This window comes from Sebastes umbrosus, chromosome 19, assembly GCF_015220745.1.
Source record: "Sebastes umbrosus isolate fSebUmb1 chromosome 19, fSebUmb1.pri, whole genome shotgun sequence".
NCBI lineage: Eukaryota > Metazoa > Chordata > Actinopteri > Perciformes > Sebastidae > Sebastes > Sebastes umbrosus.
Window position 1 is genome coordinate 8847193 of NC_051287.1, and position 27235 is coordinate 8874427.

The following is a 27235-nucleotide window of genomic DNA, read 5'->3' on the forward strand; positions in this document are numbered from 1 at the left end:
CTTCGTCTTTTCTTTAGAGTTTATTCAGCAGAATTGTACATGCATTCCCCTTTAACTTGACCACTTGAATTGAAAAGTTCTTTACCATCTGGGTCGCCCTGACAATTTATAGGTCCAACATGATTTCGAGTACATTCAGATATTACAGCTATTTAACCAAAAGATAATATTTACTCTGTTTCGCCACCTAAATTATGCACAATAAAATCCACGATTTCTCTTTGGTCGAACATAACACGTCACATTAACACTCGGCCTAGTGAGATAATCTGTCTTCTGCTGTCATACTGGAGATGTACACGTTGACATGACAGTGTACTGTACAGATTAAGGCAAGTCAAGTGATATCAAACAGGATACAGAGAGGAGAAAGGGATTTAAAACAACTGAAAGATGGATGGACGGTAGTAAAGATGGAGTGATGCGATGTGAGACGTGTGTGTGTTCAGATGTAGACAGGTTGCTCCTGTGCTGTCAGCAGACGGTACATGGCTGCAGGCATCGTCTTCATGTGGATCTGGAACAGAAAGAAGCCAAATGACGAGAATTAAAAACAAAAAAGAGACATTTGTTTTACAAAGCAACAACTTTTTCAAGCATAACTTATTATTTTGTTTATTTTAATTATTTCTTGTACAATATTAACACTATTTTTTTCAAAATCGTAGAGATCATTATAGCCCACAATAAAAAAAAAGCTATTTTTAAAGCTTTTCCAGTAGTTCGTCCTGAGTGGTGCAAGAGGAAAGGTCATAAAGCAACAGGTTTTATCACTGCGTCCGAAATTGTCATCGTTAATGAGCTGATAAATGATGTGATAACGTGATATTGGATCGGTGCATAGACTCGCGTACTCACCGATACCTGATCCAGCATTTTAGGCTGTATCGGAGGTTTCGGTAAAACTCTAATTTCCACAGCACTAATTACATCATTACAGTGTTTTCATTCAATAATTAAGTCCAGTTGCTTCAACTTTGCTGTTCTTTCAATCTCTATTAAGCCTTTGGCAACAGAACTAAACTCTTCCCACAGATATTTCAAACCAAAGTCTTACCAGGAAAGGGAGGAATTATGCCCTTTGAGCTCCTGGAACACTTTAATGTGAAACACTTGTGCAGGAAATGTTGAGTTCCACTGATGATAGCTTAACACCAAATGGAAAAAAAGCAAAGTAGAACTTCCAGGTATACTTTGTGTGGGAACAAATGTTTTTGTTTGTTTCGGAAATGCATCATCTTCAGAACTCCTCCTACCTCTCCCATGGCGTTAGACAGAATCTGAACGATCTTCTCGTGAGGCGTTGCCACGACGCTCTGGCTGTTGATCTCGATGATGCGGTGACCGACGCGGACGCCTCCCCTCTCAGCGATGCCTCCCCTCATCAGGCTGCAGATCTAAGCAAGTTAGAAACACAGGGAGAAGTGGACTGAAACTGGCAGCCTCCAGCAAAGTCAGCTGTGGCAGAGGATAATATTTAAGCTACCAGTGAAGGTGACTCTGAGACTAACCATGTAAAAACTGTATATGTGTCCTTGAACATCATCATAACAATCACTGCTCCATGTCTGTTGCTATGAAACTCTCTTCTTCTCTCTTCTTTAATCAACAGAAAGAGGGCAGCAGCATAACCCCATGTGTGTGAGCTGCAGAGGAAGGGATCCCCATACTCACGATGCCATTCTGGACGCTGAAGCCCAGCTGGTATCTGAGGTCCGGCCTGCGGATGAGCACCATGGTGACGGGAGGACACCTGACGATGTTCATCTTGATCCTGGACTGAGACTTGAGACCCTGAGGGAAGACGAGAGATGCAGGTACTGTTTTCCTGTGCTACAACAAGACTAAGAGGCCCAATTCCAAACCGGTCCCAACACCCTCTCTCTACCCACTTCCACACCGTTTGCACGTTTGTGGAAAAATATTCTTAGAAATGAACAAAGAACAGAAACAACTAACTAATAATAGTAATAATGATAAGTTTACCTTGATGATGCTCTGGCAGGTGCTGAGCGGTAAACCCACCAGACTCGTCCCGTTGATGGTCATGATCTGGTCTCCGATGTTGAGTCGACCAGACTTCTCAGCCGGCCCAACATGCATCATGCTGGCGATGATGACGGTGGGGAGGATGGACCCCCAGCCCGACTCCACTATCACCACACCCAGGATCTCTCCTTTCTGCTTCTCAATGTAAACCTGCGAGGAACAACATCCAGCTTTACTTGTACAACCTTTCGCAGGCAGATTGAGCTCTTAGAGTGTACTCAGCAAAAAGTTTATGAAGACTATGGAAACATCACTGTTCTAATTCAAATCTTTAATCCTTAAGAAAGAGTGACGCTGCACCATTCTGAAAAATGCGAGACGACAGCAGCGACAGGAGACGGGGGTATGAGGTCAGACCTCGAGATAGCGTCTCAATTCACCTTCATACTAGAGGTTGGTAACTTTTTTTTTTTTTAAACTGTCACACAGCTGTGACTCCAAAACCAGCTGTTCATCTGAACCACTGGAAGGCAAACTAACAGAGCCGGTTGAGCAGAAAATAATGGCTCATTTGCAGTCACATATTTATGATAACCTGACTTGACCTGAACTGAAGGGTTCTTTATATGTACAGAAGTTGCATAATTCATACAACATGTGAAGGTCAATCAATATGTTATGTGGAATATTTTATTAAATTACTAGAAGTTTATTTTTGAAGTTAAAAATTGTACTTAATTTCAGCACAAGAGGTACATTAAAAACTCCTGTGACTGTGCTGCCACCTGCTGGTTCACTTACATCTCTGCAGTTCTCGGACTTGGAGAAGTGGATGAGGTCGTCGTTGTACATGTCCTGAGTGTTGAGCAGGTCGCTGTACTCCCTCTGGCTCAGATCCTCGGGGTCGATGCCGTTGGCCCTGAGGAACTCCTGGTAGGCGACGCTGAAAGACTGGCCGATGGACTGAGCAATCAGCTGGGCCTGAGAGAGAGGAAGAGGAGGACGGCATACTATGACTTTCTTGTGTCATTTGTATGACATACTATACTACAACTTTTGTTATGTATTTTTTATGGAATACTGACATACTTTGCTATGACTTTTGACTTTGTTATATCAAAATATATATTTTTTTGACATTCTATACTATGACTTTGTTAAATTTTTTTAGATAGATTTAAACTTTTTAGCATTTTTTTTACATGCCAAACTTTGACTCTTTTTTCGACATGTTATACTATGACTTTTTTTGAAATACCATACCATGAGTCATAGTATGACTTTTTAAGAAAAAAAATTCGACGTACTATACTATGACTTGTTTTCGACATCCTACATTATGACTTTTTGCATTTTCTTTCAACATACTGCAATATGATTTTTTTTCAATAAACTATACCATGACTTTTTTGCTTTTAGTCGGAAAAAATGGTAAAAAGTCGTAGTATAATATGTCGAAAAATATGCAAAAAAGTCTAGTGTGTCAAAAAAGTCATAGTATAGTATGTCGGGAAAAAAGTAATAGTTTAGCCTGTCAAAAAAATGCTCAAAAGTCATAGTATAAGATGTTGAAAAAAAGTAATAGTATAGTATGTCGAAAAAAAAGTAATAGTATAGCATGTCGAAAAAAAAGTAATAGTATAGCATGTCGAAAAAAAAGTAATAGTATAGTATGTCGAAAATATATTAAAAAGTCATAGTATAGTATTTTTAATGAAAAAGTCAGTATAATATGTTGAAAAAAATGCAAAAAATCATAGTATAGTATGTAAAAAAAATAAATCCTAGTATAATATGTGGAAAAGAATGCAAAAAAAAGTCATGGTATAGTGTCGAAAAAAAACCTCATAGTATAGTATTATGAAAAAATTGCAAAAAAAATCATAGTATACTACGTAAAAAAAATGCAAAAGACCTGACGTTCACTATAATGATCGATGGAAGAAAAGGTTTAAATTTCCCGTTCCTCTCGATCCTCTCTCACCAGTAATACCACAACTAAAACGCCGCATTAATGCAAACAAGTTAACTAAAGTAAACAAAAAAAAACACAAAGCACACAAAGGTAGAAAAAAGTCCAAACAAGAAATAGTAGGGAGAGAGCTGCTGAAACAGGCTGCCTACCGCTCAGCGCCCGGAAGTGGACGAGTGTGGCGAAACTCCAGATACATTTAGTTAAAGATTAAACATGACAATTAACTTCATTGTTTTTTGATAACTGTTAATAAATACAACAATTTGTATTGAGGCAAGTAAAAATTGACTTCGGGCAAGTAGATTTCTGACCCACTTGAGAAAAAAACATTGAACCTTGCAGTGTTGTGCAAAGCTAGGCCAAACTTGTCCTTGATCTGAAACTCTTCTTATCCAACTCCCAGCAAGACAACCAACTACAGTAGTATTGTATGTAACTAGAGTATTGTTTCAAATAATGCCACAGTCAACCATGGTGGTTTCTGTTTGCTAATCCCACCTCAGCTCACAAATGTTTTCATTTACTGTAAAGGCAGTGGTGAGCAGTAAACCCAAATGTAAGCATCCAAATAGTATGATCTAATGCTAATAAATAGATAATACAATAATAACAAATTAATAATCAATAACTCACATCCTCGGACTCGAAGACGTGGCAGATCATCCTGTACAGCCGTCTGTCATCGTGGGTCATGGTGGTTTGCTCAGCTGTGTTGTCCAGGTTGTCCTGTGCGCTACGGGAGCGCACCATCTTCCCCCGGGCCATCAGCACCACCATGTTACCGATGTCGGCTATGTAGGAGATCGTCCTCAGTGGCAGGTCCATTAAAGACTCCTGGTGATCCAAAAAAGATGATGATGATGAAAGATATGATCTCTCTTTGTACGATGACATTGTCCCTCCCAGAAGGATTTAAGATATAGATATTGATAACGTATGGTAAGGATGGAATGCATGTTATCACTTTTATACCTGAGTGTCTGCATTGAGGACTTTGATCCTCTGCGTGGACATGAACAGATCAACCTCAGCAGTGGAAACAGCCTCCCCGTCGGGGCTCTGGGCAGCCGGAGAGACACAACAAGAAGAGAAGTGAACAGAAGAAGCAACAGGTTAATGAACGGCGGCGAAGGAGAGCAGCGTCACAGCTGTCAAGAGCCATCAAATCTAACGGCTACAAATTAGACTAATGAATGAAAAACACTCGCAGTCTCATGCAATCTGCATGCGACAAACAAAACAGTACAATCAATGTCAGTCACATCTGCATGGATGTTGTCCTTATCTAACATTAGCTTCACATACTGTAGCTTCACACTTCATCATCTTTTACATGAAGCATACAATCACAGAGAGACAAGCTTAACGAGCTTACCTTTTTCCTGTTCTTTGCCTGTTTCTGAGCAGCCTGCGGTGATCAGAGAGCAAAATAGAGACTCAGAAATAGACTCAAAGACAACAGTATAAGACAATAGATTTTTGGATGGCTCGACAATAACCCAATCGCCTCATTCACCGTCTCCATTCCAAATGCCAAATTAAGGGACAAAGGGACCTTAAAGGTGTATGTTGTGTACGTGAGAGTGGGAGGACAGTGATGTTACTGTCTATCACATCTGACAACAGCAGCCTGCCAGAGGCCTTTGCAGTAAACATGATCAAAAGTTTCGTCTTCATCAGTGTGACACAAATGACCCTGAAGACAGACAAGCGGCCTCATGTGTTTCTGGCAGACGACTCACGCCACCTCAGGGTTTTAAAAATGTTGTCTTGTGCCACCATTTGCTCTCTGAACTGTGTCTGTGTGGTTTCAGGTTTGATTAGATTGAATATGTGAAATCAAAAATGATTGTAGCTTCTACCTGGATTCAAACAACTGTTAATTTAAATTCAACAGAGGTGGCCCCAATATGTTGTACACTACACATGTCACCTTAAAATCTAACGTAACGTTTATAAAGTCATTTGAAATAAACTGGAGGAGAAGGTATTCATGCACATGATAGATTAGAGCCGAGTCAAAGTGTAAAAAAGTTGACTGCAATATTTCAAAGTCTGTAATTCCCTACATAGAAGTGGCAGCTCTCGAGATGAAAAAGAAAATTTGCTCCTTTGTACACGCCCCTCAGCAAATACGTTTTTTTTATTTGGTCCACTTTAATATTTGCACTGTGAAACCAAACCAGACTACATGGAAAACAAACCAAAAGTCTAAATTTCATTCTGATTCGGGCTGGTCAAACAGACTATGGCTTGTGAAAGTGCCCCTAGAATTATCAGCCTGCATCGGGACTATTTGGATATCCAAGATGGCAAAACTCTTACTTTCCTTTTTTATATTCAGTACTTAAAGACCATTTAAAGGGACTATTTGTAAGATTCAGAAATGCTGCTTAACAGCGACACCTGTGGCCGTGAAATCAACGAAAGTCAGCGTCGAGCTCGCGCTTGCTCGCTCTACATAGACATGAACGAGCATCGCTCAAAACAGTGAGGCGACAGACGTCAGCTAAAACCACAATATCACTCTATATTTCAGCTGAATCAATGCTGATCCTAGTGTTGGCTTTTCCTGCTCAGCGCAGGCTTCAGCAGCGGGGCTCCTCAACGAGTTACGTTATTGCCTTCCGACCGCAGCCGGCAGCCGAAGACACCGGGACCCGGTCGGTAACGAGACGATAACGTAACTCGTTGAGGAGCCCCGTCACTTCACAAGACATGGAAAACCTCTGTTAGTCTGGAGGAGCTGCAGCAGTTATTTCTGCACAAACGTCCACTCTACATTCACTAGATATTCTCAGAGCTAAACTAACTCTTCTGCAGTGTGGAGTGAGCACGCGTTCACGTCTAGAGGTGGAGCGAGACAGCGAGGACGCGCGCTCTGTCTGAGTGAAGGAGAGCAGGCAGCGGAGACGAGGCTCCAGCCACACGCGAGCGCGCATATGCGAACGCGCATGTGTGCCGACCCGCTACATTTATACGCTTAAAAAGTTACAAACAGTCCCTTTAATAGCAAAATATCTTTTCATTTCAATCAACTTATTTATCAATATATTTTATATCGTATGTAACTGTATGTATGATTTTTTTTTCAAAACCCTTAACCCATTCCACACACAGAGGTTTACGGATTTTAAATTTGGGGGAATAAAAGATCGCTTCTCTGTATCAGCCAGTTCTTTGAGACAGATCAGTGCATCCCTACAAGTGAGATACCAGCCTGTTAGACAGCAATCCTCCTCTCTGTCTTTTCCATTCTAAAAAAATACAGTGACTTATGTATCCCTCTCATCATTATACTGTCTCTAAATGTCTCCCTCCCTGTAGGTTTCTCAGACCTTAACGGAGGCGGTGTCCTGGATCTGTCAGTCAACCGTCCAGAAAGCAGAAAGTTTGTCTCAGCTCGTGTTCTCTTCCTGCCATCTGACTTTCTTCGCTCGACTTTCCCGCTCACGCAATTCTATGTTTGAATGCCATTCTGTCACAGTAAGCCATCTTTCGCGCTCGCTGCCTGACACCACAGGCCCTCAACTGACTCCAACTTCACTCCCACAGGGAGCGCAAATGTCTTTTCATGTAAAAGTTCCATGTGTTTTGCATATATGATACAAGCCACGTTTATATGGGCGGATATACTTAGTGGGATCACTGTGATCAACGTTGGTGTTCTCTCTTCGCGTGACGTGTGTGACATCATGCATTGCGACTGGAGCAGAAAGCGGGGTCTACGGTCTCCAGAGCCTCGCAGCCTTGCTCAAAAGTTTATATAACATCCAGTGGAGCTGCATGACTGTGGATCCGGAGCAGTGATGTGAGGATGATGCATCAAGCACAAACCCAGGGACTTTTTTGCCCGCTGGCTGTGTGGCCTGCTGAGGGTTTCTGACTTTAAAAGACCAGAATATGAAGCGAACCTCAGTTACATCACTGATGATCTGAAGTGTGTTAGAAAATGTATCTCCAAACCCGAGGAACTGCTGTGGGTTTGATCTTTGAGCTCCTTGGAGTCTGTTGTAACGTTATTATTAATTCAACTGGAATTACCGCCTCGAAGTTTATGCCTCCGCCAATCAGTCAAGATGCAGTTTACATCCACGTCTGTCCAAAATGTCATCACATCATTTTATCCTGTTAGACATTTGTGTGACGCGATCATAATTAGCATATGAGTTCTTGAGTTTGGCCAAAAGGTTTTGACACTACACCTGCCAGTGATGATGCAGAATGAAGATGACTTCTGAGTGTCTCAAAATCTTAATTTCCTGCTCACCATAGAGTAAACTACTGAATGTCTATCATATAGAAAATAGTGAGTAAGTGAACGGATGACTGCAGGATGAAATCAAATAAGCTGTAGTTTGCTCTCACCCGGACTCTGTTCATGGCCTCCTGTGCCTGCTGCATGCGGGCGCTCTTTGTGGGCGTCCTCTCTGACAGCAGGTGGGTGCAGCCCAGGTAGGTTGCAGCAAAGATGATGCCGTCAATAAGGTCTTCAGGGTCGCATGGTCCCGGGACTGCATGAACCAAATGCATTTGTTAGGCACATTGATCTGGCAAAACTGTATCCAACATCTACAATATTGGGACATTTTTTAAATATGAGAACATAAAATAAAATAAAGAGATTGTAAAATGTAATCTGTTCACGTATTCCTCCTTTTGTCAACATATCAAAAGAATGGAGCAAAAGCTGAGAATGATATTATGATTTTCATATGCGAGTCCACTCACCATCCACAAAAGTTGGAAACTGAGGAAGAGATCTGCGAAGCTGAGAAGGCACAAAAGGGAAAAACTACATCACCATCCATATTATTTCTACTTGCATACTGCAGGTCTCTCCTAACTCATTTAAATTCTGCAAGACTTTTACTGCTGTCAGCTGCTGGCAGATAAACACCTTGTAAAAGATGCCTGCCTTTGCAGGATTTATCATCCACGTTGCCATGGAGTTAGTGAGATACGCAGTGGTCTACAACTGGAGCCCAGGTGTTTTTTTAGCCTGTATTTGTTTACATTTCGGCAAATTGGCAGCATTAACAGTAAGCCGAATTAGCAAAAAGAGGTTCCTGTCCAGACACCTGTCACTGTTTTACTTTGACACTGAAGAAAACTTAAAAATTTGATGAATCTCGGGCAAGCTCTGGAGATATAAGGAGCATCTTCTTTTCCATATTCTATGGTTTTACGGATGTTTATTCACAAACTCTCACCTCCTGGACAGACGGTTGCTGCGGAGGCGACTGTGGCTGAACTTGAGGTCGCGGCCGCTGAGCTGGAAGCTGCTGATGCTGCGGTTGTTGATGTTGATTCTGTTGTTGATGCTGATGCTGATGTTGACGTTGGTGATGCTGATTAGGTGGCATGTGTGGCTGTGTGTATGTCTGTGGTGGCGGCCTCGCGTTGTCCCTCTGCTGTGAGTGGTGGCCTTGGGGGTGGTGGTGGTGGTGATGATGATGGTTTTGTTGGGGCTGCTGTTGGGGATAATGCTGAGGATGAAGCGCTCTGGCTGACTCAGCTCTATGCGGACTGACCGGCTCCCGAACTGGAACTGAGGCGTAGCGGGACGGAGACTCAGACACCGACTGAGCGGGGGAATGAGGAGAAGACTGAGAGAAGGAAACAGAGACAATAAAAAATGTATTTCTTTTAAAAAAAAATTAAAAAAATACTCCTTTCAAACTGCAATGCATCTACAGCAACTCAGCCGACACCTTCGTCCGATAATAAATGATTCAGGATTTGGGCATTAATCCAACACGAGATGAAATGAGACCCAGGGATGTAAATCTTGTTGTCAAACTTGCAATGAAATCTAATTGAATTATTGCAACACTGCAGACCAAACTCCTTGGGCAATGTCACTCATCAGCACAGCCTTAAAGGGATAGTTCAACGTTTTAAGGGAGAAAAAGAAATGGCACTAAGACATATCAAGAAATTAGTCTTGATAATAATGTAACCCTAAATTTGTCACTTTTACATTTCTGTTTACGTACATGTTAAACAAACAAGATACAACAGGGTTTCTCAATTGTGTTTGCAGCATATGAAATCACAACATGGACAAGTCTACTGTCCGGAGGTCACACTTACATGTCCAGCTGTAGTCTGCAGTGGGTATCCCTCCTCTGTGGGGCTGACCTCCTGCCTCATCACCCAAATCGGCTCCACAGGCTTGTCAGGTGTATAGGGGGAGCGCACCGTCTTCGTCTTCACCTCCTCAATCGCCTCCCTAATGTCTTTAATCGCCAGGCTGATGGCGTCTCCCGAGCCCCTCGTATCCTCTTCCCCCTGGAGACCCACCGCATTCTGCTCCTCCTGGGCATCTCCTGAGCTGCTCTGCCCAGACGAGGGGCTCTTGGCCTGGGTTTCTGCTTGTCTGGGTGCCTGCCTGCGACTTTTGGGAACGGGACTTTGATCGGCGCTGTCCCCCTCATCATCAGACTGTCCGTCGTAGTGGTGCAATCGGCAACCAACAGAGCGGTCCGGAGGGGAGTGATGAGAATTGCGGTCTCTGCCCTGCCTTGGGGCATGATGGGAGCCCTTAGTGGGGGAGGATGGAGTCCCTCTTTGTACATTCTCCTGTCTATGGCTGGTAAAGGGCTCATGGCGGGACTCCTGCTGGGCTTCATTAGACTCATTCCTCCAACCAGACTGCCTGCGAGGTTCTCTGTGTAACTCGGGGTAGGAGGTCTTAAGGGGCTCAGGAAAAGAGTTAGGATGGGATTTTGGCTCCGAGTACGACTCGTAGACAGGCTCCTGGTACGATTTTTGGTGGGACTCTGTATAAAAGTCTGCATAGGTTTTAGGATAAGAGTCAGAGCAGGAAGTGAAGTGAGACAGCGAGCACGATTCAGAGCAATCCTCGTCTTCATCTTCAGGTAGCAGGTCGTTGTCGGGCACAGGGCTCATACTGGTATCCTCACTGAAGTGGTCCAGCTGGGGGAAAGGTGGAACATCTGGGGACGAAGGAGGAGTCGGAGACTGGAGCGGCGGCGGGCTGTGGAGAGGTCCGTCCATGCTGAGCGATGCGGCGCTCTCCGTGTCGGAGCAGAGATCGGTGATTTCACTTCCCTGAGCTGCAATGTCCTCCGCGACATCATCCATCACTTCTTCCTGATCCTCCTCCACCCTCCCTGCACGTTCCTCTGCTCCGTCATCGACTGTTTGCACGTCGCTATGGCCGCAGCTGGAGTGGCCTGTGGTTGAGCGGTGGTCTACATCGTCCTCCGCCTGTTCCTGTTCTTGTTCTTGTTCTTGTTCTTGTTCTTGTTCCTGTTCTTCGTCCTTCTCCTTAACTTCCTCCGATTCCTTTTCACACTTCACTTTATGCTCCTGGAGGTCCTCTTCTGCCTCAGCAGGAGGAGTGTGTTGTGGGTGAAGTTGAATGTTATTGGTTGCAGGACCAGGTGAGAGGTGAGTGGGGGTGACAACGGCAACGGGAGACTGGTGAGGAGATCCCCTGTCCTGCACTTGGTCGGTCACAGGATCATCTGATGAGCGTTGCTTTACCTGCACCTCTGCTGGACCCTCTTTCTCATCCGCACCAGGTGAAGAGTCCTGCATCTCTCTGATTGGTTGCCTCTGTCTGTGACCTCTGAGTCTGGGGTTAGGGTCGCCATGACGACGGTAACGGGTGACAGCAGGGCGGGGTTGCTGGGCGGGACGAGGCTCAGTGTCTCGACTCTCGTCCCCGTCTGGCCTGGTAGGAGTCACCGACGGGACCAGACCGGGACTCTGAGCCTGGCTCTGGCCCTGCCCCTGCCCTGATGGAGGCCGCCGGCGATGCCGAGGGGGTCCGCGACCTGTGGGTGGGTGGTGTTGGTGAGGAGGCTGATGATGATGGTGATGATGATGATGGGGGTTCAGTTCCCCATCCTGGTTGAGCATCTGACATGGCCTCCAGGACCGACGTACTGGAGGTTCCCCGGGCGACGTCCCGTTGGGCTGCCTGCTCCTCGGAGGAACCTTGTGCTCCTCGCCTGCTTCCCCGGATGCCTCTCCCTGATACTTGTGGCTCATGGCTGGGGTGTGATCCGACTCCAATTTTCAGAACATGCTCGTCTTGTCTCCAAGAAAACCCCGCTCATAGCACAGCCTGGCAGAGACGGGATATAAACAAGAGAAGTCTAATTACACACATGAGAGGCCCGAGGAATGGTTTAACTTTACATGTAAAACAGAAACCTTATTAGGATACTGAACATTAATACAGACTCAAATATCTCCATAGCAATCAGCATTGAAAAGTGGCATTGAATGCTTACTTCTTAGTCTCGCTTTGAGCAGATATACATCTACGTTAACAATGCCACTCAGTTTAACTTACTGTCATCATCAAGTTTACGTTTCCTTCATTTTGAAAATGTACATGCTACTATGGCTAATTAATCCTCCAGCCCAACATCTCTCCAACCTGATATTACACACTCACACACAAAAAGGAAATATTACAGTGATGCTGCGAATCAGGCCGGGGACTCCCTTTATCTATATTGCTAATAGTAAAAACCTAAATCCTCTGGGATTCATCTGGGCGTGCACTGCACTGTAATCTGTACCACATTCATCCGTCCACCAGCGGCTGGCAGATGGCACATGACGGGAAGAGAGTAAAGGACGAAGAGGAGGAGGCAGGGTGGAAGGACAAGGAGGGACATCTCTCTGGTATCAGATAAGACCTGACAGAGAGAGAGAGATAGATAGGGCACTGATCTGAATAATAAATGCCCTCTGTGAGTGAGATGCCCAGTTTTGATATTTATTTAATATGACGAGGCTATCAGGGTACCCTTCAGTTATCACAGGCTTCACTGTGTCTGAGGTCAACGCGCTGAGAAAGGACACCAGAACGCAATCCCGCTTGATGCTTCAGGAATAATAAGCTGGTTCCAGTATAGGTCACCAATGGAGACAACTGTACAGTCTGATTTACAGAAAGAAAAAGCTTGTTTATGCAGGCCTACATGGAAGCTCAAAAGCATTTCTTTCATAATTGCTACTCCATATGTTTCACTGAAGCTGCTCTCATAAGTTATTTATCTGACCTCAATGAATCCATACATGTGTGACTGTATACATGAGATTGTCTACATTCATGAATCATATTGGATTAAGAGGCAGCAGAAGGTTTACTGATGTGGTCGTCATCTAATATGTGCAGATAAATACATTTTGGACTTTTGAAAATGAACAAGAGGACAGAGGGAAGACACAAAAGGGCAAAGGTTAATGTGGATCCTGTAATCTGAGAACAAACCACAAGTGCTGGGGAGGGAACATGAGGGGACGCAGCAGGAGCGAGGGCGAACTCCCAGGGTGGCTAATGTCCCACTCTGACTGGCATTTCAGGGTGGACGGCAATGGTCGGGTGACTCGGAGGAGGAGGGGGAGGCGGGGGTCACAGATGGCCCTGGCAGCGCGGCAGTGAAACGCACAGGCCTGTAGAGCTGTGAGCCGAGCACTGCACTTCCATCTGTCAGGCTGCAGTGAAAGCTGCGGGGTGGGGGATTTACTAGCCCATTAACTCGTTGATCTTATACTGACCGACTAGCACACACTGACTGCACACGTGTGCTATACGTCTAGTGTTCATTAGTCTTTAACTCTCTCCATTATGTGCCTAAAATTAGGGGCTCAATGACAATGAAAAGCATTACAGATAAAATTATTTTCATTATCAGTGTACCTGTCAATTGTTTTAATAATTAACAGATCATATAGAACCATTTAGTCTATTAAAATGTCAGAAAATTGTGAAAAATGACCATCAAAATTTCCTAGAGCTCTAAGCAATGTCAATAATGTTCTGTTTAATAATATTTGGGGGCTGATCAGACTATTGGTGCAGACAGGAAGGCAATCCAGGACCTCCAAAATATTAAAACAAGTGGCACACGAGGAAGGACATATATTAAAAAGCCATTACTGTAATGGCTAAATAATTAAAAAAGCCAACACATTTCAACCTCTGGGGGCTTAAAAAAACAAGCCCTGACAAAGACCTACAATGGTCGAAACATGTTGGCATTATTAATGATTTAGTCATTATAATAAAGACTTTTTAATATGTTTCCTTCCTGAAGAGCACCTGACACGTTTTTGCCTTACGGTTGAGTACACAGAGCAACCAGGTATCTCTCTTTTCTAGACTATTGGTGCTTTTAGAAAGTATTTTCCATAAAGTTAATTTTGAGAAACAATCATAAGTTCTGCAAATATGATGACCAAACAGGTAAAAGCATTCACTGTTCATTTCACTCACCCTCAACAATCAAACAAGCTCAGAAAACGACTAAATATGAATCTGTTTAGTTTCAGTGCTTGCTTATCAAGGACCTTGTCAAATTAAAAAAACAACTGCATCTGACCTTTAAGATAATTTGCACCTGCAGTCCCTGTAAACACGAGTGCAAAATACAACACAGTGTTTAAAATAGCAATTTGGCAAAAAATCAGAAGTAGTAAAAATTGTAAATCATCTGGTGAAACATTTAGATTAAAAATAGATTTTGAAAGAAGGGGTTAAAAATGGATCCTGGACATGATTGTGTTATCTTAAGACAGAATTTCATATCTCTGAACTGATGAGGTTAACAGACCGAGACACTGGGAGGTGCAGCTATCAGGAAAAGGCAACATTAAAAGGTTGCATTCATGAAATGAACTACCACATACATTATGCAAGTGATATCTAGCCTCATATCACAATATTATATTGTATCAACCCAAGTTTGCTCTTAACCCACGCCCTTACACTACACTGACCTTAAAAAGGTGCAGTGTGTAGGATGTTGCAGGTTGCAGATTGCAACCAACTGAAGCCTCTCCAGTGTGCCAAGCGTGTAGGAGAACTCCGACGCGAAAACGCGGACGGCCCTCTCTGGAGCCAGTTGTTGTGAGAGTAGTGTAGGTCATTTGGAGCAGAGCCAGTGCTTAGTGTGCGTGTGTGGGAAGTGATGGTGAGGCGAGAGAGAGCGGCGGCGACGAGAGTGAGTAACATTATCGACTCCGGCCCAAGCAGGAAAAGGGTTTGTCTGTTCTGGGCTACAGCTGAAACATGGCGGTGCAACATTGCGGACTATTAATATTCCACTTCTGCCTATAGATCCCCCTAAATGGTACACATTGGTCATTTAACATTTAGCCTTTACTCTGTCCTAAACATCCTGACATGTGCTGAAACAATTAGTTGATTGCAAGATTAATCAATTAATCAATCAGCAGATATTTAAACAACAATTTTGATAATGGATTTTACGTATTTCAAGCAAAAATGACAAACATTACGTCGTCTTGGTTTCTAAATTGTGAGGATTTGCTGCTTTTCTTTGAGTGGTGCAACAGTAAAGTGATCTTTGGATCAAACAAACATGAAGACATCACCGTGGGCTCTGCAAACTGTGATGGGCACTTTTCCATTTTCTGACATTTAATGGATCAAATCGATCGATCCAGAAAATTACCGGGCAGATAATGAAAATAATCATTAGCTGACCTCACTTTGGAGGATTCTCCTCATCTTTCTATTCTTGACAGCATGATTCATACTCTCTCTCTCTCTCTCTCTCTCTCTCTCTGTCAAACACAAACACAAAGTGACAACAAGCATATGGTCCATGTTGGGATGCATCAATACTCACATTACTTACATTGTGTTTACATGTGTAGACCAATGCCATTTGCATCCAGAGGGAGAAGATTAAACCCATGGAACAAGTGCCAAATTGGCACAGTGCTTTTATTTTGAAGGCTTACTGGCTTCTTAAATCCCCTTCCACAGGCCTTGAACGATTTGTACTATGTTAAAAGGGCAAAAGCCTTCTTTTTTTTGGAGGATTGGTGCTCATTATGTGTTAGTGATCAGTATTCCACCTCTTACAGGGGGACAATTCATAAGTGATCATGGTGTTATTCTGGATATGAAGCATGTATACTGTATATCCTGGGATATCCTCACGTACACAACGATTTTTATTATGTTAAAAGGGCAAAAGCCTTCTTCTTTTGGGGGGGATTGGTGCTTATTATCTGTTAGTGATCAGCCTCCACCTCTTACAGGGGGACAATTCATAAGTGATCATGGTGTTATTCTGGATATGAAGCACATACTGTATTTCCTGGGATATCCTCACATACACAGTCTCTCACTGTATCCACTGTATCTATATACATAAAAGGCTTGACATCCTCTTTTGAAATGCTCTTACAGGGGACAATTCATAAGTGATCATGGTGTTATTCTGGATATGAAGTATACTGTATTTCCTGGGATATCCTCACATACACAGACTCTCTCACTGTATCTGTATATCTATATACATATAATGCTTGACATGCATTTGGAAAAAAAAAAGTGCATTGAAGTGTCAACTCTCTAAATGCTTCTCTCTTTCTCTCCTGAAGGTCCAGATTAAAATCTCAGCAGGTGTCGCATCCGCCATCAGCAAAAAAACGACCTGAACACATTCCTCCTTATAGCCTCCACTAGAATAAACACAGCTTCCCTTCACATTGTGCTCGTTTACCTGCATGTCAGAGGAGGAGGAGAGGCCCAGGTCCGGCTGCTGCAGTACACATCCCCTCTGTATCTCGGTGCCTGCTCGGCTCGGCTCGGTTTGGTTTGGTTTGGCTGTGCTTGTCCCTCCAGACACAACTTGCTCCTCGGATTAAAGCGGAGAGCTCAGCCCCTCCTTCTGCAACCGTGACATCAGAGCGGATTAGTGATGCACAAAAGCGCCTTTACAAAACACTGCTGGTGCTGGTGGTGGTGGTGGTGCTGGTGGTGGTGCAGCAGCAGACACAAAGTGTTCTTTACGGCCATGAGTGGAGCCTCATCACACACCTACTCTACTCCTCCATCAGCAGCAGCAGCAGCAGCAGCCTGCAGAGAAGAGCTGCTGTCTCTCTGTCCGCCTGCTGCAACGCTGTTAGCCGGTGCATTCCCACTGTTGGTCGGTGGTGTCGCTGTTATCTCTGCCTGTGATGGTCTTCCTGGTCTGGTCAGAAAGATGCATATCAGGGATATGTCACGTTTGGCCATGCAAAAAAAACAACTTAAAATGAATGTTGAAATAAATAAATATGTTTGATGTAATGCTATATTTTAGTTGAGATAACATTGGAAATGACATGCTGTATAACATACAATTATTTCCTACACTTTATTAATGAATTAAAAAAATATAGCACCATCTTACCCAATGTTATTAAATTAATATAATATGATGCACATAACACAAACTATGGCATTATGAAATGTATATATATTATATATTTTATATATAATATATATACATATAAAAATATATATATAATATATATATATAAAAATATATGTATAATATATATATATAAGAATATATATATATAATATTTATATATAAATATATATATATATATATATGTAACATAAATATATATACAGTATATATATAAAAATATATATATAAAAAAATATATATATATTTTTATATATATATTTGTTTTTATATATATATTTTAAAATATATATATAAAAAAATATATATATATTTTTATATATATATTTGTTTTTATATATATATTTTAAAATATATATATAAAAAAATATATATATATTTTTATATATATATTTGTTTTTATATATATATTTTTTTATATATATACTGTATATATATTTATGTTACATATATATATATATTTATATATAAATATTATATATATGTATTCTTATATATATATATATTATACATATATTTTTATATATGTATATTATATATATATTTTTATATATATATATATATTTTATATATATATTTGTTTTGACGTCCTTTTTTTCAATTGTCTATATATTTGTTTTTACATCTTTAAATGTGTTCAATAAAGAAAGCATTCAAAAAAAATGTCATGTTTGGCCATGCAGGAAAAGCAGCATTAATTTTCAATAATTCCTCACTGAATTTTGAGAATACATTTAATCTCTTCATTTATCAATAATAAGAAATGCGTATATGTAGTTTTTTTTTTTTAAATCATTTCAGGAGTCATGCGATTGAGGTAACTATGCCTTTGGCTTTTTTATTTTTATTGTCATTTATTTCTAATAATTTGCTATAAAATGTATAACTTAGTCCCTTTTGGTTTACTGGACCACTTGAATATAACATTGTTAATTTAATTAGTAAGCCTAACAGCTGCACTTTTCCTAGTATGAACTTGAAATGTTAAAATGATTTAAAATAAGATGACTCAGATGAACCTGATAACCTATAGGCCAGTGGTTTTCAAAGTGGGGTCTGACAATTTATCACTCTATTTTTCAATTCACATACATTTTCATCACTTCCATTATTAATACGTAAGCGGTTTCATCACTTCCCCTTTTCTTCAATTATTTTTTATTACTTCCAGCCGTGAGGTCACTTTCCTGTGAATGATAAATGGCACTTTTGTGTCGTGAATGATGAATGTAAGACAGGGAAAATGATGAAACACGGCTGGGTTTTCATCATATCACAACTTAGTCAAATCGGCTTTAAAGTAATCAAATCACTTGATAATTTATCACTCAATTTTTCAATTCACATGCATTTTTATCGCCTCCATTGTTATCAATTCATTTCTGTTATTTCCACCCCTCATATAATCCATCCATGAGTAACACAATGACATAATTGCACGGACAAACAGATTAAAGAACAGTTTTTATGCCAGAGCCATAACTGCACTAAACGCAAATATTCACTGTGCAATAATGATATGAGTCGTGCAATACCTGCAGAATGTGAATGTCTTGTGTGTGGTATGTGTGTTTTTATTATTATTTTTATATATATATATATATATATATATATAGTTTTAGAGGAAAGTTATTGTTTATGTTTCTTGCACTTTTTAAGGATTGCGTTTAAATTTCGTTGTATTTGTAGAATGACAGTAAAGATATACATGAGGATGAATAAGGAGTAACTTCAGGCTACCATCTTTGTTTGGCTGAGCAAAAGAGTCGCAATTTGGGAAGCAAAAATTCTTAATTGTGCAGTAGGTGGAATATTTTTCCTTCAAGCTAGAGGAGTCATTGAGGAATCTTTGATAGAAGTAGCGTAGCCTTTCCTTGAGTTGTCCAGATAGTCATTATCTTCAAATGACATTCTGTGCATGTTTGGGGTTACTTTAACTTTAAATGTCAAATGTCAAATATGCCAAATGTCAAACAGTTTTTGCAATAATCCCACATTCCCATATATTTTTTTTAATTTAATTTCATGAGTAAAAAGTGTTTGCTTTTTTCTAACACATACAGTAGAGTTAAATCTTAATTTGTATTTTGAAGCATTAAAAGGTTGGAGCGGTTTCAATAAAATTAAATATTCCAAATTAAAATGCAAATTTATGCAGTAATGTTCTCCTCTTTAAAAAAACAGATAGATAGAAAATACAGTAACTTATCATGGCTGATGCACGATGTACAGAGCGGAGTGTGAGGTAGGAGGGGCTGTGCTTGCGAGGATCCTGGCATGATAATCTAGGCACGTTTCAGCGTCACTCAAGGCCTGGTAGAGCAGATCAATAGGGCCTGTGTCTACACATTGTTGAGCCCCTGTAACACATTCCCACCTAAGTCACGTGCGCCCTTTCCGCCGGAGCAGCCGTTACCGTGACAACAATATGTGACGGAGGATGGTGATGGTGTGTAGTAGTAACCATGGCATCCGATCTGTGATTGCTATGTTTGCAGCCACACATCTTTGATCCCACAAAAACAGCCTGCACGCTTTTGTAAAATACAGACAGAACTTTTTGCTGAATGTGGAGGTGTGTGTGTGTGACACGTTTTATGTCCCGAGACAATCAAAAAAGCTCCAAAACATAGAGAATCAGGTCATCAGAATGTATCTGAGGTCATGTCACAAAGCCTTTAGTTCGTGCTCCGAGTCCAATTCACTGCTGCTCTATTTCCAGAGAAGACATCAATAATTTGTGGCCTCTCTCTGCATACATGGATGAAGGTATACTGTATACGTGTCTTGTCGTCAGTTATATAGCACGCAGACTGAACCCATTACTGGAATTAATGCACATTAATGTTTCATCGCGGCCCATTACAGAGTTATCTCTTATCACGCAGAAAACCCCATGGCCCCTCAAAATGCACACTGCATGTTACAATGTGTTCATGAGACAGTCAGGCTGCATGTTTACCTGCCCAGGGCCTGTGTTTTCAGTCAGACTGCAGGTGGCACCCTTCAGCAGGATTTTACTGTCATTATTTACCTTTTATTTATCTCGGGGAAGTTTCACTGAGAGCACTGCTTTATTGTTTCAGGAACACCCTGTTCACACTCGCACAGTCTCACACATTCCCACTTGGAAGCTGCTCAAGACATCCGTAGTCTTATATTCTGGCAACATTCTGGTCACAAGCCTACCTCTCTAACCTTTAGACCATCACTGACTTTTATAGTTAAAGAAGACCTTTTATGCTTATTTTCAGGTTCATACTTGTATTTTTGGTTTCTATTAGCTTAGAATAGGAAACAGAAACACACTGTTTGAGCTTGGTCAATCGAACCAAACTCTTCGGGCTCTGCTCCAGCTCCGCTCTAACTAGCTTAGTTTAAGGGTGTGCCAAACTATCCGCTAGGCAGGTATTATGCAAATGTGTTACTCGGTGACATCACCACGTTACGAAAGAAAAGGCAGCACTTCAAGCAAGGCGTTTCAGGCATTTCAGGAGCAGTGTTTCTGTGGGGAGAGTAACCCTTTTGGCGTTGACTTTGGGCTTTGTCACTTTGCAGGCCTTTACATGCGCAAAAAAAACTATATAGCACACTAAAGGAAAGAAGAAAAGCATAATAAGCTTGTTATGGCCATTGGGGAATATGGTGTTGTGAAATAAAAAACACCAGAATTAAATAAAATAGCAGGATGAAATATAATGTTTCATAATATTGAGCTGAGTTTTACAAATGTATTGGATTATTTCATAATTTCATCGTTATATTATATATTTTTGTTATATTTATTCATATAATCATTTATTTCATGGTGTCTTATTAATTTATTTCATATGGAACATGTTGGGTCTCCATAGAAAAATGACTTATAAGTGATCATTATTATAAACTGTTATTAATGCTTTCAACAGCTGGAGTAAAAGCACAGCATCTGAGACAGGTTTTTTCTGCAAAAACAGATTTCTTCACAGAGAAATTCTCAGTTGCAAATTATGAGGCGGTGGTCTGGGGTGTTCCCAGAGGAAGGGTGGGGGGCCAGAGGCGTAGTAACCTCTGGCAGCCAATCACATACTGAGGATAACATGTCATAATTGTATCATGCAAACAATAACCTCTGCGTGCACTGCACATTACACATTCTGGCACCCTTCCCTTATTTATTGAAGCTCTATCTTGTTGCTTACACGGAAACCGGCAACCAGGAAATCAAACAGATGAATGACGGAAATTCAAACCAGTCGAAAACCAAAACTTCTTTGGAACTGGATAAATGCAGAAAGCCATGGGAGCAATCCTTTGAACACAGGAAAGACTATTTATCTTCCCTCTGTTTACTCATCCTGTGAAAATGATTTGTATTGTTTGCATGTGCACATGAAACTGATCATTTTATGAGTCATTTTCTCTAGAAAATCTGATAATGATGACTCAGATCCTCAGTTATTACTGAGGAAAGAACACAAATAGACATTCATTCAATCAATTCAATTCATCTCCCCATCTGGTTTTGAAAGTGTCCATGGCACCTCATTTAAAATGCTGACAACCAAAAGCAAAAGGAAGGTAGAGGATGGACCGTGTAAAAGATGACTGCGGAAAGGAAGAGAAACACAGACGCCGAGAAAGCCGGTCCCACAGATGGATCACAAATGTGGATGAGAGTGCTCTCTCTATAAAAAAATTACAACAAAGTCTGGTCTCCCGTATCCAGCATGCCATATTCTAGTCTCCTCTAACTCTCAAATCCATTCCCTTCTGCAATGACACTGAAATGAATGTGTCCAAAATTAAAATAAAATGTGTTTTTTGATCAATTGATGATCAAAAAGTTCAATTTTTTGCACTTGGTAAGGACACAGTGAGTGAGCCAGCCCTGTTCCCAAATTACACAACAATTATTAGTCTTTGACGATCCTGTCTTTGTTGTGATTGCAATCAAATTCCCACATAGTTCTGCAGACTTTTGTAAGATTAAGGCAGAATTGCCTCCTCTTCATATTCACAAACGCCTGCAAGCTGTTTAAGGCTGAAGCCAGGAGTAATATTTTAGATAGTTGCAAAATGTTTTGACTCTCAGCAGGTTTGTAGAACACCGTTTAGATCATTTGTGTATTCAGGCCTCTCCTTAAACAGTGAAGCACCATCATACCACTTCCTGATAGGGTCTGGATTCCATGAAATTCAGCATACAATACACACAATGTGTAGATAATATATACTATATACCAAAAGTATGCAAACACTCGTCACACATATGTGATTGTGGAACATGTCATTACAGGAACATGCTGCTTCTGTATAACAGCCTCCACGCTTCGGGGGGAGGCTTTCCCCAAGACTTTGGGACCTGGTTGAGGGATTTGTTCAGTCTGCATTCCGGGTTCATCCTAAAATTGCTGGATGGGGTTGAGGTCAGGGCTCTGTGCACTTCACACCAGCCAACTTCTTCCACACTATAAAACCATTTCTTTATGGACCTGTCTTTGGCTTTTGTGTTGAAACAGGAAAGGCTGTTCCCTAAACTGCTGAAGCAAAGTTGAAAGCACACTACTATCTAAAATGTCATTGAACTCTGTAAGATCCCCCTTCACTGGAACCAAAATTAGGAAAACATACTCTGTCCACATAATTTTACAGCTAAACAGTAAACTACAAGATGTTTCTGAAAACATTTGAGGAGAGAAATAAGCATAACAGTAACAGAATATTGATTCATGTTTGATCAGCGCTGGCTAGTTTGACCGGAGTTCACAAGTTTTGAGAGCAGTGATTGACAGCTGCTTTAGAGACTGCTCAGCTCTGATTGGTTGTTTTTCTTCGGCGGTTAAATCGTGCAAATGCCATTGGGAACACTAGGAGATGAGTTTTTTCAGAGATTATCTGTCTCATGCACTACTGTCAGGATATAGCGACCGTTTTATAAAAATAACTTTTTTATCATATTCGCTCAAAGTTACCGACTGCAGCTTTAATCTGATGCATTTAGAACAGATTCTCAAAACAAAGTTTGTTTGTCAGTGCCTTAATGACCAATATGATCATTACAAAAATGACTGTTTGAGTCTGCCAACTCTGCGGTTAAGGTTTGGTTAAGTTTAGGCAACTAAAACTACTTCAGAAAAGATTGCAGGTATTGTTAGAAACCAACATGCACACTGTTGTTTCTCTGGTGAGGTAACCTAATCTCAACTGGAAAGTTAAGGGTTCAGTCTCCGAACCAGCAGGATACATCTGGGAATGAATAGCGTTGACCTTCTGTAATTGCCATCACTGAGGTTCCCTTGAGTAAGGCACCCCTAACTCTTTTCTTAAAATTCATTGTTCCTTTTACATTTAGTACTGACAGTGAAGTTCACGGCTTTCACTCATTCTCCTGCTCCTTCTTACACATAAGATTCTACCATTTTGGTGCTGAAAAAGAGTAAACTCAAATTATTTAAAATGTTGGACCAAATGGAAATGTTTTTCTCGGACACAAAAATTCTTCATTACTCTTTATCTTCCTTTCTTTTCTTCCATAACCACTCACTAATCTCACTTTATTCTCACATCTCCCACTTCTTTTTTTCCCACCAGCCATCCCGCCTCTCCTTCTTTCCCCCACCCTCCCTTTTCTCCTCTTTCCCCTGCTCCCTCACTGGCTTCCCACCAGCTCATCACTCTTCTTTCTCCTCCTCCTTCTCTCCCTCTTCGTCCTGTCTCTCCTCCTCCTCCTCCTCCTCCTCCTGGCTGCTCTGTTGTCCAGACACACACACTTCCCAGCGGAGCGTCTGCAGTGTGCTGCCAGTCTGTGAGCTGGAGAGACACTCAGACATTAGAGGAATCTTCAAAAACAAACTGCAACTTCTTATACTTTTTTTTTCTGACTGTGGATGCAAACAGACCTACTTTTGCTTTCCTTATTTCCTCTGAGGGTCGACTTATTTCCAGAGAAAGCTGCAATGCTTCCATTCTACCTCTTGACTTTTGCTGGTGAGTACTTTTTAACGGTCGTGCCAGTGCTGGTGCATGAGGGCATGTTTCTGTTCATGCCAGTTGCTATGATTCATACTTACCATTGCCTCTCTCCACTTTCTCCCTTCTCTCTTGTTCTTTCTCTGTGCTCACAGCCACCGTCCAAGCCTACGACCAGCTGCTGCCAGGCTCCTGCAACTTTGAGTCCAACACCTGTGGATACACGTCAGATGCAGACTTTACGAGCTGGACCCTGCACAAAGATGGTACTGGGACACTTGCCACACAGCATCTTCAGTCTTCTTTAAAAAAACATTTTAATTTAGTTAATTGGTGCTAAGTGTAGGCTTTATCATGGCTCTTCTAGTAGAAGTTGCAGGTTTAGTTGTGATGTTGCCGTTGTTTTGGTGCTGGTTTTGGCCACCGAAGCACATTGGTGAAAAGAAGCCCATCTGGTCTGCATTGATTCCAGCATCTCCGAACATCTGGAGACAGTGAAATAACACATTTAGGCATTCTCGCTGAGTTGGTACTGCAGCTGATACAGATGAGTTCTGTACACACCCACATATAAGTTATGTCAGTCTATTTATGTTAAATGATCAAAGCCAACAGATGAATGCAGCTTAGATCATCATCTGTACATTGTCCTGTTGTAGAGACTACACAACTGTTGCCAATTTCTCCTCTGTGCTGAGATTTCATACAAATGAAAACTCTTGTGTGGAAAGCAAAGTCCTTGCACAAAATAGGGTCTAGCTGCAGATACATCTGGAGACAGCAGCCGGATCCTGTCAAGTTAATTGCGACATGAAGCGGCGCCTGCTTTCAGAGGTGGAGGTCATGCTAATGTTAAAAAAACACTCGTCAGCCTGATGTTAACTACACAAAACCTATCCCTAAATGTAACCATTTTTCATCTAACACACTTAAATCTGGCAGGCCTGTTATGCTAAACTCATAATGAATGATGCACCAGATTTGGTTGAAGTATTGGTCTGATTCATAGACTGTATATAAGAAGTGGACATAATCACCACAAAGTCATCCATTGGCTTGTGGACTGACGTTTTGAAGCCTCGAGTTCGGCATTTTCTGCCGTCACTATCTTGGTTATTTGCAACCAGAGGTGACGCGAGAGGGTAGAGCTAAGTGCAGCCGAACACTATTTAAGATACTTTTAGATGACCAAAAAGGTTGTAATTAAAAGGAACAATATGTAATATTTTTACTGTAATAAATTATCAAATGACCATGATATGTCATCAGAGATTATGGAAACATGCTGAATTGAAATACTGGCTTCTCCGACAACAATGCTACAGCCAGTATGTTCTCCTTTGAAATTTCCATCGTGTCTGCTAACTGCTATCAGTCACACCGGAGGAGTGGACGGGTGCCACGACTCCAATGCTTTGAAGTTGTACTGCAGTACCCATTTTAAGACGCTAGCTGTCAGTACTACATATTGTTCCTTTAACTTTCATGAACTGGAAACACACTGTGAAAGGGTTAAAGTTGTAAGACGAAAACACGGACAACACCCAGACCGGACAATGTCGTGGTAGCAACCTGTCAATCACAAGGTAGCCACGCCCTAAAACATCCCCTGCTTTATGGTCTATTTGACTCTAAATGGGACCATAATTACTAAATGAACATCATGCTGTATTGAAGAAGACTTGAAACTAGCGATTGAGACCATAAACTCATGTTTACAATGTTTACCGAGGTAATAAATCAAGTGAGAAGTAGGCTCATTTTCTCATAGACTTCAATACAATCAGACTTCTTTTTGCAACCGGAGGAGTCGCCCCCTGCTGGCTGTTAGAAAGAATGCAAGTTTAAGACACTTAACTTTTCAGATCCAGCAGTTGCCCACTGGTTTGACTACAGTTGCCGACACTGGCCCCAAGCTAGCCCGGGTCCTGCCAATTGGACTTTATTCTCAGCATAACATCAGCCCACATCCACAGTTCAACATCTTAGGCAAATCAGCCAACCATATTTGGGGAAGAGCCAGAGTAGATTTGGTCCTCCAGTCAACTTAAACATCTCTAAACCAAGATCCTAATTATGTTTAACCTCGTACCCAGTGGTGTGGTGTTTCCAAGGAGGGCCTATAACTTCTTCAAGGGAACAGTTCAGCATTTTGGGAAATATGCCTATTTGCTTTCTTTCCGAGAGGAAGATGAGAAGATCAATACCACACATCATGTCTGTGTGTCAACTGTGGAGCTGGCATCAGGAGGTGATTAACCTAGGTCAGCGTAAAGACTGGAAGCAGGGGGACCCGGCTAGCCTTGCTCTCTCCAAAGTTAAAAAACAGAACTGTAATTTAGAGGGAGTTACATGCTGAAACAATTTCTTGTCAAACAACAGCTGGGTGCAGTCAGAGACTTCCCAGAGACTTGTTGTCAAAGTGAGGCTGCCAGCAGAAATTGCAGATCCGCTGCTCAGAAGTGTTGGGCGGCTGGATAAACTGTTGGTAATCTAAAAATTGTTCCAGCACTTAACTCCCCCTAAAACCACAAAGTGGTGTTTTTATATTTCTGTTTGTGTACAGTTTAAACATGGGAGATAAAATGTGATGATATAAGCTTTAGAGGTGTCAAAATAGCAAATCCTCATTTGTTTCAGAAGCTGGAACGAGCAAATGGCGGATATTTTTACTTGTTAAACGACTTAATTGATTACCAGAACTGACAATAAATAAATTTGATTTTATAACTGATTGCTTCGGCACTATACTTCAGGGTCGCATGACCACGCCCTCTTTTGGGGGGAAACAATCCTGTGTCCCTCCTTGACGGTAACAGCATAACCTGAAGAAATTGAAACATGTCTCCAAACTTCTACTTTCAACAAATAGTTGTAACGCTATGCCGAAGGGTTGCTGTGTAGTTGGTTGCACCAACAATTAATCCAAAAATGCTGATCTCATATTTGCTCCTCTGCCATGTCCTAAAAGAGATATAATAGAGTGGCTTTACGGCTCCAAGCTATAGACCAGACCAGCATCGCGTCATTGCCGAGGCTGCGCTCCCTTTTGGGGGAAAGAAACTCGCTTTCGCAGGAGAGAAAATGACGAAAAATT

At 41.5% G+C, this 27235-nt stretch overlaps 2 protein-coding genes across 4 annotated transcripts in view; one reads left to right on the forward strand and one right to left on the reverse strand.

The window, feature by feature from the left end:
* LOC119477957 (amyloid-beta A4 precursor protein-binding family A member 1-like) lies at window positions 1-24258 on the reverse strand. Of its 3 annotated transcripts, XM_037752260.1 has the most exons (15): window positions 24240-24257; window positions 16495-16965; window positions 11251-12065; window positions 10061-11214; window positions 9178-9573; window positions 8696-8735; window positions 8333-8478; window positions 5340-5372; window positions 4937-5023; window positions 4598-4798; window positions 2791-2970; window positions 1987-2199; window positions 1675-1794; window positions 1257-1397; window positions 1-517 (listed from the first exon to the last, which is right to left on the reverse strand). In XM_037752260.1, exons 3-15 carry the CDS (start codon window positions 11987-11989, stop codon window positions 446-448), a joined length of 3522 nt encoding a protein of 1173 aa, XP_037608188.1. In that variant the 5' UTR covers window positions 11990-12065; window positions 16495-16965; window positions 24240-24257; the 3' UTR covers window positions 1-445. The 3 variants fall into 3 exon arrangements, with proteins under 3 accessions (XP_037608188.1, XP_037608185.1, XP_037608187.1); XM_037752257.1 differs by having other exon boundaries at window positions 10061-12065; window positions 24240-24258; XM_037752259.1 differs by lacking the exon at window positions 24240-24257 and having other exon boundaries at window positions 10061-12065; window positions 16495-17004.
* LOC119477958 (MAM domain-containing protein 2-like) overlaps window positions 23909-27235 on the forward strand; it is a 16447-nt gene continuing 13120 nt past the window's right edge. The window contains exons 1-2 of the mRNA XM_037752261.1: window positions 23909-24156; window positions 24294-24404. Of these exons, the coding sequence (XP_037608189.1) occupies window positions 24057-24156; window positions 24294-24404 (211 nt within the window). The 5' untranslated portion in view covers window positions 23909-24056. The remainder of the gene's footprint in view (window positions 24157-24293; window positions 24405-27235) is intronic.

Bases quoted from the DNA above. Each gene is read 5' to 3' on its own strand.
- LOC119477957 (XM_037752257.1), bottom strand. From the start codon at position 11,989: ATGAGCCACAAGTATCAGGGAGAGGCATCCGGGGAAGCAGGCGAGGAG. The intron at 1,795-1,986 runs GTAAACTTATCA...GTCTTCCCTCAG, and splicing joins CCTGCCAGAGCATCATCAAG to GGTCTCAAGTCTCAGTCCAG. The intron at 1,398-1,674 runs GTGAGTATGGGG...TAACTTGCTTAG, and splicing joins TCAGCGTCCAGAATGGCATC to ATCTGCAGCCTGATGAGGGG.